The 18,756-nt window shown below is 58.1% G+C and overlaps 2 protein-coding genes across 2 annotated transcripts; one reads left to right on the plus strand and one right to left on the minus strand.

The window, feature by feature from the left end:
- The first annotated feature begins 1,599 nt into the window (after window positions 1–1,599).
- On the plus strand, window positions 1,600–5,086 carry DLX6 (distal-less homeobox 6). The gene is made up of 3 exons (XM_032183336.1): window positions 1,600–1,957; window positions 2,808–3,001; window positions 4,835–5,086. Exons 1-3 carry the CDS (start codon window positions 1,600–1,602, stop codon window positions 5,084–5,086), a joined length of 804 nt encoding a protein of 267 aa, XP_032039227.1.
- Window positions 5,087–12,639: 7,553 nt separating this feature from the next.
- Window positions 12,640–15,366, minus strand: DLX5 (distal-less homeobox 5). The gene is made up of 3 exons (XM_032182166.1): window positions 15,009–15,366; window positions 13,552–13,736; window positions 12,640–13,342 (listed from the first exon to the last, which is right to left on the minus strand). Exons 1-3 carry the CDS (start codon window positions 15,361–15,363, stop codon window positions 13,010–13,012), a joined length of 873 nt encoding a protein of 290 aa, XP_032038057.1. The 5' UTR covers window positions 15,364–15,366; the 3' UTR covers window positions 12,640–13,009.
- Window positions 15,367–18,756: the final 3,390 nt, after the last annotated feature.

The raw sequence follows: 18,756 nt of genomic DNA on the forward strand, positions 1-18,756 counted from the left end.
GCCTCCAGCCCCATCTCCCCGTCCGCAGAAACTTGCGGGTTTCTCGGGGCTCGGCGGGTTCCGCCGTGCCCTTCCTACCTCAGTCCTCTGCGGTGGGGTCTGCCTCTGGAGTTCATGCTTAGCTGGACGCCAGGAGATTTAAGCGAGGGAAAGGGAAAAAGGAGAGGGAGAGGGAGAGGGGGAGAGAGAGAGAGGGGAGAGAGAGAGGAGAGAGAGATCCTCCGCGGTGCTGGATCAAACTTAATGTCTTTCCCCAGTCCATCTTTGAAAGAGAAGTGGTAATACCACCTGGATGCTCGGATATAAATCCCCTTGCAAATAATAAATGGATTAATAATAACAAGGTATGAAGTTCTTTTTATAGAAAAAAGGAGAGAATTGAAACTAAATGCGGCAGTTAGACAACCATTTTGATAAGAGGATAATTGAGGCGACACTGGTGTATAATTAGAGGATAATTTATGCTATATCCACTTTTATTCCACCTCCCAAAATAAACCCAGTCCATAATCATTACAGGCAAATTGTTCTGAATTTTATAGCAGCAATTTGAACAAAGTACTGCAGTTAATCATGGGAGATTTTTGTGTATTCCTGATTAGAAGTCTAATTGCCTCCTTCCAGAAAGTAAAAATAACTGTAAAACGACTCTATTTTTATCATTAACAATGTTGACAATAAAATAAAATCAACCGGAATTGTAATCTAAAGACAAATTTAGGGCGAAGGCGCTTTTCCTTGGGTCGTTTATATCCTAATCAAGCTTTGCCAAAACCACTAACCGCACGTAGCCATTTGCATATATTTGAAAGCGATTACGGGAGCCGCTGCTTTCAGGCGGAAAAAATGCGCCGCTTCGCCGGAGCGGGCCCGGCCGCCGGCGGCGCGCAGAGCGAAAATACCGCGCAGGGGGGAGAAAAATGGGGGGGGGGCGCGGATTTGGGCTGGAGGGGGAGGAGGAGGGGGGCGAGCGGGGGCGCGCATCCCCTCGGCCCTCCCTCACCTCCCCCCTCCCCCCTTTGCGCGCAGGAGCGCGGGGCGCGCAAAGAGCGCGCAAAAGGAGGGGGGGGGGGTTGTGGCGCGCCCGGGGAGGATGCGCGGCGCGCCCCCGCGCGCAGCGGCGCGCGCCGGCGCGCCGTGTCGGTGACGTCAGGGGGCCGAGTGACCAATGGGGAGGCGCTGCCCTCCGGAGCCGAACCATTCGACTTGTGGCGTCCCTGCCCTGCGCGCCCAGGCGCGCCGGAGCCCAACTTTGGCAGAAGCCACCTTAAAAACCTCCGCCCGGGACTCCGCCAGCCCCCAAAAACACCCGTCGGGGGGAATGAGGAGCGGGGAGGAAAGGCGCCGGGAGTAGCCCTCCCTCCCCCCCCTCCCCGCTCGGCACACACCGCCCTCCCTCCCCTCTCCTCTCCTCTCTCTCCTCTCCTCTCCTCCCCTCCCTCCCTCCCTCCCTCCCTCGGTTAACAAGGCCCCTCGCACCACGGCGCCTTAAAAAAATAAATCCCCGCCGCCTCCAGCCGTGCCGCGGTGGTGGCCGGGCAGGGCGGCCGCGGGCGGGGGGCGAGCCGGAGAGCGCCGCTCTCTGCCTCCCCGGCGTCGATGATGACCATGACCACGATGGCTGACGGGCTGGACGCGCAGGACTCCTCCAAGTCCGCCTTCATGGAGTTCGGGCAGCAGCAGCCGCCGCCGCAGCCGCCGCCGCCGCCCCACTCCCAGCAGAGCTCGCCGGCCATGGCCGGCGCCCACTACCCGCTGCACTGCCTGCACTCCGCCGCCGGCTCGCACCCGCACCACCAGCACCACCACCACAGCTCGCCCTACTCCGGCACCGCCGGCTCCTACAACCACCGCTCGCTGGCCGCCTACCCCTACGTGAGCCACTCGCAGCACAGCCCTTACCTCCAGTCCTACCACAACAGCAGCGCGGCCGGCCAGACGCGGGCGGACGATGCAGGTGAGCGGGGGGGGCCCGGCTCTCCCGGAGAATCCCCCCCCTGGCGGATCCCCTCCTAACCCCCCCGACCCCCGGGGCGCTCGCAGCAGGACGCGCGGAGCCCCCCGGGGCGTCCCCCTGCCCCCCGACGGCCGCGGTGCCCCCGGTGCGGGGCGGCGGAGCCCACCCGGTCCCCGTCGGGCGCCGGGCTCCGCTCGGCGAGGCTCGGCTGCGGCCGGCTGGAGGCAAAATTCCTGCTAACACCTGAGGAGTGAAAGTTTCCGGGCGAGTGGGTCGCATTCCGCTTTGCTTTGGGGCCGCCTGATTTATGGTGTTCTCTTTTTTTTTTTCTTTCTTTTTTTTTTTTTTTTTTTTCCTTTAAAATAATCCGGGAGCCGATCGTTTGTATGTATTCACCCGAAGGGGCAAGGCAGGAGGGCAGGGGGGGGAAGCATTGTTGGCAGTCTCGGGCTGCTGCTTCCCCGACCACCAAACTGGCGACTCGAAGTCGATGAGCCGGGGGAAAACCTGGATGGCCGGGGAAGCAGCAATCCCCCCGCCAAGCCGGCGCGGAGCTCCGTTGCTTATTTTCCTTACTATTTTTTTCTGATTATTCCTCTTATTTTTTCCCCTGGGAAGGGCGGCGTGCCCACCCTGCAAGGGGACCCCCGCGAGGAGCCGTGCTGATCCCGCAGCAGCCGCAGCGATGCTGCCGAAGCGGCTCCGAGGCAGGCTGCGGGGCTGCTAGGAGCCGTCCCGACCGAAAAAAAAAAGAAAAAAAAAAAAAAAGGCAAAACCCACGATTTAATAGCTAAAGGAGGGTCGTGCGGCTTTCCCGGCCGAGATTTCAACTGCGCTGTTTTGCTTGCAGATCAGCAAAAAACAACGGTGATCGAAAACGGTGAAATCAGATTCAATGGAAAAGGGAAAAAGATTCGGAAGCCTCGAACCATTTACTCTAGTCTACAACTTCAGGCTTTAAATCATCGCTTTCAGCAGACTCAGTACCTGGCACTTCCAGAGCGAGCTGAACTGGCAGCTTCATTAGGACTTACCCAGACACAGGTAATTACTGGGAATCCCAAATCACTGAAATCCGGCTCGAGCAATAAAGGCCAAGCACGGTGCGCTGGTCCCTAGGCGTTTTGGCCTCTGTACAGGAACGGTAGCAAAGGTAACGCACACGGCCCCGTATCTATCGCGATAGGACTTATTTAATGCACGACAGAGAAAACGGTCTTCTGCTGAAGTAACTGAACGTGCCCTTCCTTCCCTCAGCCGCCTGCTGAGCAAACGCTCCCCTTTTGATGTCACAAATAAAATTCTTAAATTGCCTATATTTTTTCGGATGAGACTAATTCCAGCACCGACGTGCAATTGCCCAGCTGTGGAAAGGAGAACAAAACAAAGGCGAGGAAGCCTTGGGCCTGATGTAGAGCTAAAAGAAAAGGAAAGCTGCATCGTAGCAACCTAGAGGTAGAGAGAAAGCAGGAACACGTTAGGAAATACCTGTAAAATCAATAGTTAATTCATCCTGGATGACTAACGCAAATGCAGTGGTTACCCTTGGGCAAAATGTACAGAAGGTGATAATAGATCTGAAGATCAAAGCAGCCATGTACGAAATTATAGCAGGTTAAGCCATAGTTAAGTGTGGTTGGAGTAGCTGTGCCATTCTGCTAATTTAAGCCTGAAAGACACATGAGGCATTACAGACTTCCCGAGCTGGGGTTTGCGGAGGAGCGCACGGATAGATGGGATCAATTCGGGCAAAATGTAATCATGTGAATGTATGAGCTTAACAAATAACTTCGCTGTTTTATCATTGTCAGTGATAACAGCCGCTTCCAGCCAGCGATTTTTAAATGCTCGGCAAACATTAATCACGGAAATAGAGCTGATGGTCATACAAATGGGATTTGGGTCTATTTAGCAGGCACTCCTCTCCCTCTCTCTCCCTCTCCCTCTCATGTAGATTTACGGGCCCGATCCTGAATATGCAGACAGGCAGGCACCCCTGCCTATGCCCTACCATTACATCTGCAAAGTTTGCAAGGTCGAGAGACAACACATTCGGGAGTTGTCTTTGTTTGTTTGATTTCGGGACGTGTATTTATATATCTATACGTATGGCTCACATCTATAGCATCCCTAGCATAATAATCCTGACCTGCCACAGCGGGCCCGATCCTGGCACGCCTCTGTGAGGGCTGACTCCTTCCTCGGCACTTTTGCTGGGGTGGGAGCAGGATGGGACCCAGAGCAACCCTGATAGCCGATGGCTCTCTGAGAAAAGAGAATTTTCTTTCCCTTAAAACCGACTTTTAAAATAAAGCTGCAGTCCCGGCTCTGTTGTGCCTCCTCCCCTGTCACCTAAGCGAGGACGGTTTGGCCGTGCATGCTTTCGGATGCGCGGTTTCCGCGTCCAGATGCCCTTTGTCTCTTGGCTCCCCTCTCCTGGCACAAACCCGCACGAGTGCCTGTGGTTGACAACAGCGTGCCCAAACGAGCGAGTGACCCCCCCAAAACCCTGACCGGGGCACCCACGGGAAGGCATTAACACACGCGGGCACATGTAAAGCAGGAGGGCTCAGAGCACGGCCCCTACTCCAGCCTGATCAATCTGGCCTGCCCAGGCAAAATCACGCTCCGGCTTAAAACCTGCGTCCACCTCGCTTTCCAGCTCCGCTCTTCCTCTGCTGTTCTCTCCGGTCACATCCAGAGCCCAAGAGCAGCAGTAGCTCACCCTCCTCTCCCACTGCCCACCCCCAGCCTGACACCCGGATGGCGTGGACTCTCCAGACCCTCTCTCGGAGCAAAAACCACAGCCCCCGGGATCTTCCCTGCCGGGCCCTGGGTGCTCACGGCAGCCTAATATTTGCTGCGTTTTGCTTACAGGTGAAGATCTGGTTTCAGAACAAACGCTCCAAATTTAAGAAGCTGCTGAAGCAGGGCAGCAACCCCCACGAGAGCGACCCTCTGCCCGGCTCCGCTGCCCTGTCCCCTCGCTCGCCAGCCCTGCCTCCAGTCTGGGACGTTTCAGCTTCTGCCAAGGGAGTCAATATGCCTCCCAACAGCTACATGCCTGGCTATTCTCACTGGTATTCTTCTCCACATCAAGACACAATGCAGAGACCACAAATGATGTGAATTGTCCAAGAGAAATAATCTCCCAAGAACGCCTCGTCTCGACATGGCAAAAAGTTCCCCTGCTTTGCCAAGCCGTGCCAGCTAGCAGGCTCTGTGTGAACTTGTAGATGCGGCAAAGAGACAGAGTGGCTTTATTTTCTTTTTTTTTTTTTCCTTTTTTTTTTTTTTTTTTTTTTTTAAAGTAACCTCAGCGATTGATCTCGACCAGAAAGACACAATTTTCATCCTGGCGCACAGAAGACACTTCTCTTTAGGATATTTTCATTTGGACTCCAAGGCACCAGCCTCTTTCTCTGTGGAGTATACGTCAAAACAAACTTTTTACTGACTTTGCCCACAAGAAGAACCTGAATCTACAGCGGCAGCCGTTTTTACTTGTTTAATGAGCTAAAGACATTACACGATGAAAGAGAGACTAGTCAAAGCTCCTTCATTTTTATTCACCAAATGTGGACTGGGGAAAAAGATGAAAAGAGAGAAGAAGGGATAAAAAAGAAAAAAAAAAAAAAAAAAAAAAGCGAAGAGGGGAAAAGAAGGAGAACTGCTTGACGATGAAAATAACGCTGCAAGCCCCGAACATTGCCACGCAGCGAAACCTGCATGCTTTCCCGCAGCGGAGCGGGCTGCGGCTTGGAGGCGAGCACCGGCTCCGCCGCCCAGAGCCCCTCGCACACGCGTGGGGCCACGGGGCCACGGGTGACACGGGCAGGGGGTGACACGGCCCCCCAGGTCCCCGGTCCCCAGCCCCGGGCAGCGGCAGGACAGACGGAGCCAGGGGCGGCTCAGCGCCGGCGTCCCCCCCCGCTCGTGAAGCCAGAGGGACCTTTCTCCCGAGCAACCTTTTTCTGTATATATTGTTGAATTTTAGTTGTACATATACTTTGTATGGTTTTGTCTTCTTTCATATATAGAGAGTAAAAGCCACAAAACGCCCGCCCGCCTCGCGTGTCTCTGCCGCGGCCCCGCGCAGCGCGGCAGCGCCCCGACCCCAATCCCAAACCGATCCTGACCCCAATCCCAAACCAATCGTGACTCCAATCCCAATCCCGACCCCAAAGCCGGTCCCGGTGCAGGCAGGGACCAGCCCAGCCCGCAGAAACCCCCGGCCGGTGCTGCGATCGCGCCGCTCCCTCCCGCTGCGCTTCCCCCCCGAGGACAGCTCTGCCTCGGAAGGTCGGAGAAGCAAAATTATTAGGAAAGGAGGCGCCCTCCTTTGTGTTTTTTTTTTTTTTTTTTCCTTTTCCTTTTTTTTTTTTTTTTTTTCTTTTCGACAGCAGACAATGAAAGCCGAGGAATGCTTTGCAAAGCCTCGAAAGGTGCCTAGGCACACGCCACGCTGGCCAGCGAGCTCCAGCCCTCCTGGCTGGTGACAAGCACGGCGACCACCGCAAATGCAAAGCCCTTTCCTCATCCGAGCTGGGTGCCCCATACTGCGAGAATTAATGGCTAGAGACCTGGGCATCCTGCAAATTATGAACCTTGAAACCACTGAGCCATTTATCAGAAGTCAATAGAGATCCTCAGAGTGCTCCGTATAATGACAGCTACACACAGTCGTGCAAAAGGACAGTCACTATAATTAGACACAAAGCAAAGACTACTTACCAATATACCAGTTTTTTGGGGGGTGTTTTTTTGTTTTTTTTTGAGCAACTTCCACGCTCAGTCAGTCTTCAGAGTGGTTTAAAACCGATCAGTCTTGTCATTTTCTACCATTCGTATTGTTACATTAGGAAAAATGTTTTCTTTTCTTTTTTTCCCCTTCCCACTGTGAAACTTTGGGTTCAGAGCTCCCCAGGATCAATTCTGAACAAAGCCTCCAGCTGCAGTGCCATCCAATTTGAAGCAGACATTGGGGACAATTTAAGGTTTTTATCCACAAGAAGGTTTTTTTCCATTCTCTTAAATGCAGCCATAATTAGAGTAATTTTTCATGTAGCCCGCTGATTACAGCGTTTTTACCGTCAAAGATAATTACCTGTAATTTTCTTCCACTTTTAATACTAAAAAGCCATCTTTATTTAGATTCAGGAACAGGAAAGGCGAAACAAAAGAGGAAAATTATTCTGTTATTCATACACAAATTGCAGAGACGTAGGGCCTAAAATTGAAAATTAACCAAAATTATAATGCTGAAAAGAATGGAAGAGGCTTCAGAAGTACAGCTGCTAGTGGGGCTCACTGAATTATTCAAATGACACTGGAGAGAAAGCTACCATACATTTAAACCAACAGCATCCTGCGCGGGGATGTGCGGGCGTGTGCGAGCGCCCTGCTCGCTCCGCATCAGCCCCGTTTACACGCGCACGCGGGCGCTGCCTTCGCGCCGGTTCCCCGGGCTCCCGCAGAACGGGGCTGGGGCTCGGGGGAGCCCCGGGGGCCGGTACCCGGGCCGAGCCGGGCCGAGCCGAGCCGAGCCGAGCCTGTTTGTCCCCCCGGCCCCCCCCCCCTACCCCCCCACCCGCTCCGCTTTAACCCTTTCGGCACCGAGCAGGGGCTGGGGGAGGCCGAGGAGGGGCTCGCTGCTCCCCGTGGGCTGCCGCGGGGCAGCCCCCGGGTGCGTGGCGCCCACCCCACGCGCGATTCGGAGGGCAGGCTCAGGCGCTGCCCCGACAGCGAGCGAGCGAGCGAGCAGCTAATAAAGCAGCCCAATTAGCGTAGCGCAGTGGGAGAAGGTGACACGGGCGCCGGCGGGATGGGGAGCGAATGACAGCGGAGGCAGAGCCATCTCCCCCCCTCGCCCAGGGAGACTCTCATGAAACAGCGGCATCTATGGATGGAGCGGCGGCAGCTCCCCGCGCCTGCCTGCCAGCCGTGCCGAGCCGTGCCCAGCCGTGCCGAGCCGTGCCGGGGGCGCGGAGCACCGCAGGGCTGGGCGAGGCCGCCTCCCTGCCGCCGCGCCCCCCGCGGCACGGCTCGGCACGGCTCGGCACGGCTCGGTGCGCTGTCCCCGCCCCGCTGCGGGGCCAGCGCGTTTTTTCCGCCGGGCGCGGAGCCCCCGCGCAGCCCCTGCGGGAGCCCGGCCCGGCCCGGGGCCGCCCCCGCCGTCCCCCCGAGCCCCCCGCCGCCGCCCGAGGGGAGCGGAGCCGCGGAGCCGCCCGGCCCCGGCGGGGGAAAGGAGCAGGGAGGCAGCGACGCAAGAGAAAAAGCCGGAGCGTGCCTCGAAGGGAGGCGAGAAGCAGCCGCCAAGCAGCCCCAACCCGAGCCGAACCCCCAAACTTACCCCCTGCGCCAATCGGTTAGGCAAGGATCGGGGTCTAGGAACCTATACCGACCAGAAGCGGTGTAGGATATTTTTCTGAGTCTCAGGGCAGAAGCTCTTTCTCTATATTCTTGGTTGAGTGAGCACATCCAGGTGTGAAATTGTTTGCACACCCCAGCACCTCTTATATTGCCAGCAAAATTAGCTGTTATTACTGTCACTGTTTAGTGATGGTTAGCTTGATAAAAAAAAACTGCTGTAATCAAGACCTGGCGCATCTTTGCAAATTACAGATAATTGTAAACGTCCAGATTATGATAATAGCATCCTAATCCAGCCTGCAATATAATTATTACAGAGTGTTACATCTGAAACTGTCCAGTAGGGCTAATTCAGCCATTATTTAGACCCTATTTTTGCACTGCAAATGGGTTGCTGAGTTGAAAATGTACGATTGTAATTTCACGGGGCACTCAATGAGTAATGGTATAGGGAGAGAAAAATACAAAAGTGAAATGCGAACAGTAGCGATCAAATCAAACTCCGAAGGACAAAAGGCTGTTTGATTCATAGGGAACGAGAAGAGCGGGAATTAAGAAAAGAGCAAATCAGTGGTCTGCGGCGTTACGTGCCCAAACCTCGAGGAGTGCGAGGCTGCTGGCAGCCGGGGGCTGATGCTCCGGGCTCCTGCCGGGACCATCCCGCCTGGCAGCGCGGATCTTCCCGGCCCAAGGCTCCCCGAAGGCTCCCCCAGCCCCAAACGCGGCCTCGCTCCTGCCCTGGGCCCCCTCCCAGGTGCCCCAAGGCTCGGAACAGGCCCCGGGGGGAGCCCCAGGGCTGCTGCCGGGCGCGGGGGGCCGGTGCTGGGCACCCTCCACGGAGAGGCGCGGAGCCTCTGCGCGCCCGCTGGCCCGGTCGTCAGGGGTCCTTAAGGAAATTAGCGCAGCCCCGGCTTAATTGGAATTAATTAGCCAAAAGAGCCTGGCTAACAGGACTACCTGCGGCTAGCGAGGTTAACTCCTTGGGCTGGTTCCCCTCCTGATTAGCTTCCCTTAACCCCGGGCGCGGAGCGCGCAGACCCGCTCGGCGGGTGCATGCGAGGGGCTGCGCGCTGCTGCCCGAGGAGGGGGCGCAAGGGGGGACCGACCCCGGCCCCCTCTCCTCTCCCCGGGCAGCAGCAGCCCCTGGCAATCGATAAAAACGGTGCCGAGAAAGGGAAAGGGAAGCTCGGTGGGGAGCGCGAGGAGAAAGCCCTATGAAGGCGCGGCGCGGTGCGCACGGAGGGGCTCCTGCAAAAGGCTCCCGGGGCGCAGGGAGGGCAGGGCACGGAGTCAGGGCAGGATCCGGCCCGGCGAGGCTCTCTGCTGCTGCTGCAGAGCCCGGGTTTAGGCAACCTCTCCGGGACTGCCGGCGGGCGGAGAGCGAGGAGCCACCGCCAGGCTCCTCCTTGCCAAGTGCTGAATCAGGCGCAGCTACTGGCCGGGACCGGCTCCCCGGGCCCTCACCTGGAGGGGAATAGGGAGGCCGAGGGGGCTCGGGAGTTTTTCCTGCGGCCTTAAAGGTCGAGTGCGTGGGGGATGTACACGCAGCCACCCGTGGCGTGGGCGTCGGGGTTTATCGGGTCGGTGTTTCTGGCAGATAAAACCATCGCTCAGCCTCCTAACTCGCGTGTAAATAGACGCACCGCAGAACAAAGAGCAGAAACATTTAATTGATGGAAGACAGATTCTCCCTAAAAAAAAAAAAAAAAAAAGGAGAGAGAGACAGAAAGGGAGGCTTAATGTAAACTCCTCAGTTCCTATTTTCACGGCTCTTGTCTGACCTATAAAACAGGTTATTATATTACTGCAGGCGACCGCTGAAACGCCCGAAAGCGAGAAGAGGGGTTTCTCCCCACCCCCCAGCCCGACTTTCCCCCAGCAATAGATCCCCTTTCCGTAATCCACAGCCGAACCACCTAAAAGTCTGTCAGTCGCAAAATTGCGTGGCAGAAAATCCCTAATGGATGCCACATGGGCGATGCTGCGATGCTCCCGCCGGCCGCGCCGTGGAGCGCCCGGAGCCCCGCGCAGGCACCACGCACCGCGGGGGGAGCCGGAGGGGAGGGAGAGGGCGAAAGAAAAGCCCTAAAAAAAAGCGAGGAGGGCTGCTCGACGCCGTGACAGGTTGGAGGGGGTGGGTTTTTATCCCCGGGGATGGAGGGGGAGGGAAAGGGAACGGCTTCCCGAGGAGGCAGCACTCCCCCGGGTGGAGGCTCCTCCGTGCCGGGGGATGCGGAGATGCCCGGGCAGGGTACGGTGGGGGTCCCCTGGGGTTTATTCCCCTCTGTCCTCGGCTGGGTCAGCTCTGGGTGCGTGTGTTGGGGGGTCTGCCGAGGGTGGGAGAGCTCCAGGGGTGCGGGCAGTGTCAGGAGGCCTCGGGCCGGGGCAGCCGGGGCTGCAGTGTGTTTGTGTGCATGTGTGTGTGTGTGTGCGTGTGTGTCAGGCCCTGCGGCTCAGCCCTGGAGCCGCTCGGCACCCACAGGAATGTGGCTCCTCTCGGCTCCCCGAGCTGCCCCGGCTCCACATGGAAGTAGCCGCCAGGAAAAGAGAAGGGAGGGGAAGAGAGAGAGGGGAAAAAAAAAAAAAAAAACAAAAAAAAAAAAAAAAAAAAAAAAAAAAGCCCCGAGCCAGCAATCCGCCGAGCCCAAACCCAGCGTCAGACAAAGGACAGTTCATCCCATCCCCTTCCCGGGGAGGCCCGGACAAGCCAGGCTCCCTCCGGCCGCCGCCGGAGCCCCGGGGTGCGCCCGGCCGGGGGCAGGCGCCGGGGGGAGCGGGGCTGGCGGGGCCCGGAGCATCCCCGGGGGCTGGCGGCCGGACACCTCGCGTGTGCTCACCGGGTCTGGCTGCCCTCCCCCGGGACGCCGTGCCAGGCTCCTGCCCCTCTATATGAGAAGAAATATGAGGTGGAGAGGGGGCCACGGGGAAACCGAGCCGAGGCTGGAGGGGGGCGAGGGGAGCGGTGCCGGAGCCGGGGCTCCCCGGAGGGGCAAATCCCCAGCTCTGGCCGCATCCCGCTGCCCCGCAGCCCTTCCTGCGCTCCCTGCCCCTGCAGGTTACAAGAGCCCGGCAGCTCTTCAAAGGAAAGGGGCTGGGGGGGGTGGACCGACCTGGGGAAGAGACTTCCACCTCCTGTGTCCGAGCCTTTCCGCGAAGGGAAGGAATCGCAGGGAGGGGGGGAAGCTCTTACTGCAGGTTAAAAAAAAAATAATAATAAATAAATTAATGCTTGGCTAGAGCGAAATGAAGAGAAGAACAGGAGAAAATGAAAAGGTCGAGCATTATTTTTTTTTCTTCTTCTTCTTTTCGGGAGGTGGAAATTAGAGCAGCAGAGACAAAGCCGAGCGTTTCGGCAGCTCCACGGCCGCGGAAACTCCCCGCAACCTGGCGGGGGAAACGAGCAGGAGCCGCTGCCCGGAGCCGCCGTGGGGCTGCGGGAGAGGCCCCGGCTCCCCCCGGCTCCCCCCGGCTCCCCCCGGCAGGGCTGCCCGCTGCCCGGCACCGTGCCCGGCGGCACCCCCGCACCCTCCCCGGTTTTCAGGGCGAAGCTTTTAGCGAGCAGCCCGGTCTATTGTATTGCAAGGCGTTTAGCAACCCCCAGACCTGTTACAAAACAGCACCCCCGGGCTGCTTGCCTTGGGGGGGAGCGCACCGCACGCAGCACGGCGGCGGGAGCAAGCCCCCCGCAGGTAAGCGCACCGGGAGGGGGGACACACACATTTTCGGGTCCCCTCCAAGCCCTGAGGGCTCTGTCCCCGCCGAGCCCCGGTGGCCGGGAGCAGCTCGGAGCCCGGGCATCCTTCTCCGGGTGTTTTGTGCGTGCGGAGCCGGCCAAGTCCCTCCGCCAAGTCCCTCCTTCAGACGGACCCGCTGCGAGCGCCCCAGCCCGGCTTTTAATGGGAACGGGGGGAGCGGAGCCCTCGGTTTTCTCCTTTTCTCGTATTCAGCGGCTCCCTCGGACGGAGAGGCAATTTGTGTAATTAGCCGGGCTGTGGAGTGCACGGCTCTCGACGCTAATTGCTCTCGGGGCGGCTGGAGGAGAGAGCCCCGCTTCCAGCTTCGCTTCGGCAGCACCCGCGACCCCATAAAAAACCCCACGGGCTGCGGGGAGCCGCGCCGCAACCCCTCGGTGGCGGGGGCCGCATCCTGCCCAGCCCCCGCGCCCTGCTCAGCACCCGCCGGCCTCGTACCTCTCCGTAAAAACCCGGCCTTCTTTTTCCCTTTTTCCTCTTTTTTTTTTTTTTTTTTTTTTTGGTGTCCTTTCTCACCGGCAGAAGAAGGGGGGGAATTTGGAAACGCTTCTCGTGGTCGAAATAATTTTATTTTATTCAGAATATACAGTTTAATTCCTCTATCTACAATTATTTACAGGGTTAAAATAACATTGAAAAAAAGTCTCTGGAAAAGTTGAGGTCATAGATTTCAAGGCACCATTGATAGTGTCCACAGCTGAGCCAAAAAATGTCCGTATCGTATAAAAAAGGGTTTCCTTTGAAATGCAATAAGTTACATGCACAAGCTTTACACATTTTAATCTTTTGTTTGTTTGTTTGTTTGTTTCGTTTCCCTTTAAAAATTCCCCATATGCATTCCTTTCGTTATTATTCCTTAACAGTAAAACACAGGAGTCCAAGGAACAAATAATAATAATAATAATTAATAATAATAAAGGGTCAGGCTCTAATAAATTGTCCCAGAGGCCAGCGCTAACGGGTGCTGTAGGGAGCCGTGGGGTTGGAGGTGGGAGTTGATGGCGTTGGCACCGGGGTACCAGGAAGAGGAGCTCTCCAGGTAGCTGGATGCGGGGGACGGGTTGGAGTTTGGAGGGTGAGCGTGTGCGTGGGCATGGTGGCTGAGGGAGCGGGACGAGCCCTGAGGTTCCCAAACCGCAGGCGACTGGGGCGAGTTGCAGGCCATGGGGTCGCTGGAGCTGGGGCTGTGCTCCGGTGGCATCTCCCCGTTCTTCATGATCTTCTTGATCTTGGACCGCTTGTTCTGGAACCAGATTTTCACCTGGGAACGGGGGGGATGGGAGGAGAGAGGAGAGGGAGGAAAGCGACACCGTTACTGCCAGCCCGAGGATGGGAGCGCCGGGGGAGACCCTGCAGCCCCCTGGCCCCTCGACCCTGTCCTTCCCAGCTCCCCATCCCACCGTGCCGAGCAGTGCCAAGCCGTGTCAGACCGTGCTGAGCCGTGCCGAGCCGTGCCGAGCCGTGCCGTACCTGTGTCTGCGTGAGTCCCAGCGAGGCGGCCAGCTCGGCCCGCTCGGGCAGGGCGAGGTACTGAGTCTTCTGGAACCTCCTCTGCAACGCCGCCAGCTGAAAGCTGGAATAAATAGTCCGGGGTTTGCGCACTTTCTTTGGTTTGCCGTTCACCATCCTCACCTCGGGCTCCGCCACCTCCTTCTCTGCACGGGCGCAAGGGCGGGAGGGAGACAGACAGACAGACACACAGACAGACAAGACAGACACGCAGACGTTAAGGCGCGGGGCCCGGACACGACGGCGGCGGGGTCCCGCCCGCGGGCCGAGCCGAGCCGAGCCGGGCCGGGCCGGGCCGGGCAGCGGCGCCGGCCCGACGGGGCCCCCGCGGCTCCCCCCGGGCTCCTCCCGCCGGGGCTCCGCCGGGGGGGGGCCGCTCCCTGCCCTCCGGGACCGACCCCCCCGGGGCTCCTCCGCCTCCTGCGGCCGCGCCGGGCGCCGGGGCTCCTCCGGGCCGGGCAGCCCCGGGCGGCGGCGGCGCCGAGCGGCCGGGAGCGCGGGGCCTCGCCCCCCACGCGTGGGGTTTGCGCGGATCCGGCCCCCGCAGCCCGGCCCCCGGCGGCGATCGCTTCCCCCGCACCTCCCCGAAGCCTCTCTGGTCCCCAGCCGAGCCCCCCCCTCCTCCATGCGCTCGGCTGGGGGCTCGCCGGTTTTATTAATTCCTCCCCCCTCCTTTATCTATTCCCTCCCCATCTCACAAAGCAGCAAAACGCTAAAAACGCGGTAAAAAAAAAGACTAAAAAACTTTAAAAAATCCTCCGGCTCTGCAGCCCTGCCGCCGCGGGGCTCCCCCCTCCCACTCTCCTCCCCCGCCCCTCGGAGCGCAGGGGGAAGGAAAAACTTTCTTTGCCACCGCGAAGCCGAGGCGGAGGCGCACAACAAGGCTCGGCTCTTTTCCCCCTCTTCCTGCGGGGGGAAGGAGGAGGGAGGCAGCCGGGTTAGGGGGGGGCGGGCCGGGGCCGCTGCCCGACGGCTGCTTTCCCGGAGCACCACCAGCAGCAGCCCTTCCCGACGGGCTTCGTGCGCTTCGCATCGCGCGGGGTGGGCAGGAAAACTACACCCAGCCTTCCCCCTTTTAAAAAAATAGCATTTACTTTCTTTCTTTCTTTTTTTTTTTTTTTCTTTATTTCTTGTTCTTTCTTTCTTTTTTTTTTTTTTTCTCTATCTTTTTATTTCCTTTTTTTTTTTCTTTCTATTTTACTTCTTTTTTCTTTCTTTCTTTCTTTTTTCATTTTCCTTTCTTTTTTTCCTTTTCCTTTCTTTTTCTTTTTATTTTTTCCCTTTTCTTTCTTTTTCTTTTTTTTTTTTTTCCCTTCCCTCTCCTTGCAGCTGCATCCCCACCATCCCCAGGGCAAGGACGGGACGCTCTCCCCCCCCGGTGCTCCCCTCCGGCCGCCCCCCCGGAGCCCAGCTCTCACCTGGCTGGCTGCCGGAGCCCTGGACGCGGTTGTAAGCCCCGCTGTACTGGTGGTAGGGGCTGGCGTAGCTGTAGTCTGCATAGGCTTTGGCAGGATAGTTCCCGGCGGATCCGTTCATGCCGTGGTACTGGTACTGGTAGGGGTTGAGCGCTTTGCCGTAGGAAGCCGAGGTAGGCGAGCAGTAGCCGTGCGGGGCTCCCCCCGTCGGGCTGTAGTAGTCGGAATCCGTCGCCGAGGACTCGGGCAAAGTGGGAGACTCCTGGGACGGGTGGTGCATGGCTGCGGCACTCTGGAAAGGAGCCTGGAAGTCGCCGGACCTGACGGTGGGGACCCTTCTGTCAAATACTCCTGTCATAGCTCGGAGCCGGCTGCGGGCTGGGGCTGCTGCTGGGGCTGCTCGGGGCTAAGCAGCCATGGCTGGGGGAGGAGGCTGCGGCGCTGTGTCTGTCTCCGGCAGACTGCTGGCTGGGGCGCAGCATAGGCTTGGTTAAATCCTTAATTGCGCTCTTACGCACAGCAGGGTGGATCGGGTTCCATTGGCCAGAGCAATCGGGAGCAGCGACACCCTAACTCGTCCAACTAGTTTAGCACAACAAAGCTTCGGCTTAAAAAAAAAAAAAAAAAAAAAGAAAAAAAAAAAAAGAAAAGAAAAAAAAAAAGTCCCATTCAAGCTCTTTTAAAGTGAATACCAACAGCAACATCCGAGGCAGAGCGATGGGGAGGTTTCCGTCCCGTTCCCCCCCCCCCCCTCCCAGCACCGTGCAGCCTCCGAGGGGGCTCGGCCGGCCCCCGGCGCCCCCAGCCCGCAGCACCGGAGGGGGGGGAGAGTGGAGAAGCCCCCCCGGGCTGTGCTGCCTCGCTCCTCCCGGCCTCGCCGGTGGCTCGGGAGCAACCCGCCGGTCCCCGCTGCGATTTCGGCTCCGGTGGCGGTAATGGTTAGCGTCTAGCCTCAGCCGGCTTGCTCTTCCCCTCCTGGGGGACGTGGTCCGGAGTGTGTGCGTTAAGCGAAATAAACCCTCTAATAAACCCTCTTACCCCCCCCCCCCCAAATAAATAAATAATAAAAAAAAAAAAATCGGATTTTGGTTGCATCATTTCCTGCATCCCCACCGCCCCGGGCCGCCTGCAGGCAGGTCCGGCTCCGGTGGAGCCCAAATCCCCCATCGCACCTCCGCCACCGCCGTCTCAAGAGCTCGTTTGGGGGGTGGCAGCCCCCCAGAGAGGGGGGCAAGAGGGTCGCCCCCCTTTCCCTTGCCCCCCAAGCACCCCAAAACCCGTCCCGAGCAGCCGCAGCCGCCTCCTCCGAGCCCCGGCACCGGGGAGCGGCCGGGACGGGGCGAGCCGCGCTCCGGCTGTGCCCGGCCGCGGTGATTTCTATGGCAAAAAAAAAAAAAAAAAAGGTTCGGATTTTACAAGACACTAAGGAAAACAAATAAAAGGCTGTTTTCAGTGACCTGGAGTTGTAGATTTTTTTTTTTTTTTTTTTTTCTGAAGCTGTTTACCCTCCAGATTTAGCCTGTTTGCTCACCGAAGATCTCGTAGCCAGCTGGGTAACACTTGTAACACAACCGTGCATGTTGTACTTGAACTCATTGTTTGCTTTGGAAATGTCCACAGCTCATATAAAATCACATTAAACAAATCCCTGAGCATTTCATTATATGATTCACTTAGGTCTATGGAAATACCCCCCCCCCCTTTTCTTTTCTTTTTTTTTTTTTTTTTTCTCTAAAGAGAGGAACCGGAGCGGGACACGTTTACGACTGGGGAGGGGGGGAAGCGGGTTTATTAAAGCTCCCGATTTGCATCCAGTCGGAGAGATTTTGAGCAGATGAAGAGGGGGAGAGCCGGGGGAAGCCCATCGGTGCCATAAATTCCAGGGCACTGCTCTCCAACACGCCCGGGCAGGAAGGTGCCGCCTGAGCGCCGGGGAGAGGAGCGGGGCCGGCGGCAGCCGCTGCACCCAGCCCCGGGAAACGGGGGAATAATGAGGAATAAGGGGGAATGAGGGGGAATAATGGGGGATAATGGGGAATAAGGGAGAATGAGGGGAGAAGGGGTGCCCGCCGCGGCAGCTGGTGCTCTGCCTTTATTCAGAAGCAAAGGGAAAAAAAGTTTGGATGATAAAAAGCAAGCGTGTGAGAGGGGGGAATCCGCCAGGTATACCCACAGCAGCCCCACGCGGATTTATTTTTTCGGAAGGCATCCGCAAGCCGCTGCCGCCCCCGCTCCCGCAACCCCTCGCGCCTTGCGGGACTCCTGCCCCCCGCCTCCGGCGCCCCGCACCCGATTTTCTGGACTTTCCGCCTGCTCTGTTTTTGCTGTTTTTCAGCTTTTTTTCCCCCAGCGGTTTTTATTTAACACATCCGGTGGGGCGAGCGCCTTCGCGGGGCAGGAGCCGGCGCCTGCCTTCCACCCCACAATACGCCCATTGTTTACCCGCACATGCTCGCCGCGCCGCCCCGGGCCCCCCCTTCCCCGTTCCGGGCCGAACCCCGGGGCCGAAACGGGCGGAGAAGGAGGGGGACACGGCGTGGGGGGGGGGAACCTCGGAGCCTCCCCGTGGCCGTGCCAAGAGCGCCACGCCGCGGTCACGCGTGGGAGCGGCTCGGCAGCGCTACCTGCGGTGTGTGTCCCCCCCCCCCCTCCGCCTTCCACCCCTCCGCCACCTCCCCAAAGCTCCGCCGCCGCCGCCGCCCCCTCGGGGCCCAGACTGAGCGGCGGCGGCGGGCGCGGAGCCGGGCGGCCCCGCCAGCGCCGGCCCCGGCGGGCACGGGCACCGGGGAGCGGGCCGGGGCGGCGGACAAGGCGGCGATTGTTCCCGGGGAGCCGAGCGGGGGCGGCCCCGGGAGGGGGGCGCCGAGCTGCCGCCGCCGGGAGGAGCGGGAGCACCCAGCCGGGCCGGCCCCGTGGGTTTTGGGGGGGTTTAAAAGGGGTTTTGGGGGGTTGGCTGCAAAGGAACGGGGCACCCCCGACGCCAGCCCTGCGTGGGGTGCCGTGAGACACCCAGCTCGGGAGCCCCGAGGGTTCGGGGTGGGTTTTGGGGAGGGTTTTACGGGGTGGGTTCCGTCCCCTCTCGCCCCTGGGAGCTTTGTCTCTCTCCAGCCGACGGGCGAAGTATTTCGGAGAAGACTCTCAGAGTTTTGGATGAAGTCTTCTCAATTGTTCAGAGAAAATCTTTTCGCTTTCTGGATAAAATATTCTAGGTTGGGCACCGAGTGTGTTTTCTTTTTTTTTTTTTTTTTTTTTCTGGAAACTGTATTTCCATGGAAATTGCTGGCAAAGAATGAAAGGAATTCTCCCTCCCCCCCCCCCCCCATTTTTCTTAAAAAAAAAAAAAAAATAGCACACACACACAACCTCCACAGTGGGAATATGGATTAACTCTTGTTTTACAGCATCAGAAAATTGTGATTTCCGAAGAGCTTGGACAACCTGAGGGCTTTCCTGGAGCGTTGGTTTAGGGCTTGCTAGGCTCGGGGAGATTGTTCAGAAAGGAAAGGTGAAGGGTCTGAGAGTCCTCATGTTCAGCCTAAGGCTGGTAAAAAATTGCATCTGCTTCAAAGTAAAAATCTTGGTGTGTTCAGTATGGGGGAAAGGTAGATGGAGGCCAATGGCAAGAGCTAGCGGGCTGCCCAGAAGGATGTTCACAGGACAATGATAGAAGGGAAACATGCAGGAAGGGGTTTGGAATTAAAAGAATTGGGAGTGGGAGAAGAGAAATAAACCCAAAAGAAAATCCAGGCAG

Source organism: Aythya fuligula, chromosome 2, assembly GCF_009819795.1.
Source record: "Aythya fuligula isolate bAytFul2 chromosome 2, bAytFul2.pri, whole genome shotgun sequence".
Lineage (NCBI taxonomy): Eukaryota > Metazoa > Chordata > Aves > Anseriformes > Anatidae > Aythya > Aythya fuligula.

Excerpts from the sequence above, each read along its gene's own strand:
- DLX5 (XM_032182166.1), bottom strand. The coding sequence starts at position 15,363 with ATGACAGGAGTATTTGACAGAAGGGTCCCCACCGTCAGGTCCGGCGAC. Across the intron at positions 13,737-15,008 it reads GGGCTCCGGCAGCCAGCCAG|AGAAGGAGGTGGCGGAGCCC; the intron begins GTGAGAGCTGGG and ends GCGCCCGTGCAG. Across the intron at positions 13,343-13,551 it reads TGGGACTCACGCAGACACAG|GTGAAAATCTGGTTCCAGAA; the intron begins GTACGGCACGGC and ends CCCCGTTCCCAG.
- DLX6 (XM_032183336.1), top strand. The coding sequence starts at position 1,600 with ATGATGACCATGACCACGATGGCTGACGGGCTGGACGCGCAGGACTCC. Across the intron at positions 1,958-2,807 it reads GACGCGGGCGGACGATGCAG|ATCAGCAAAAAACAACGGTG; the intron begins GTGAGCGGGGGG and ends TTTTGCTTGCAG. Across the intron at positions 3,002-4,834 it reads TAGGACTTACCCAGACACAG|GTGAAGATCTGGTTTCAGAA; the intron begins GTAATTACTGGG and ends TTTTGCTTACAG.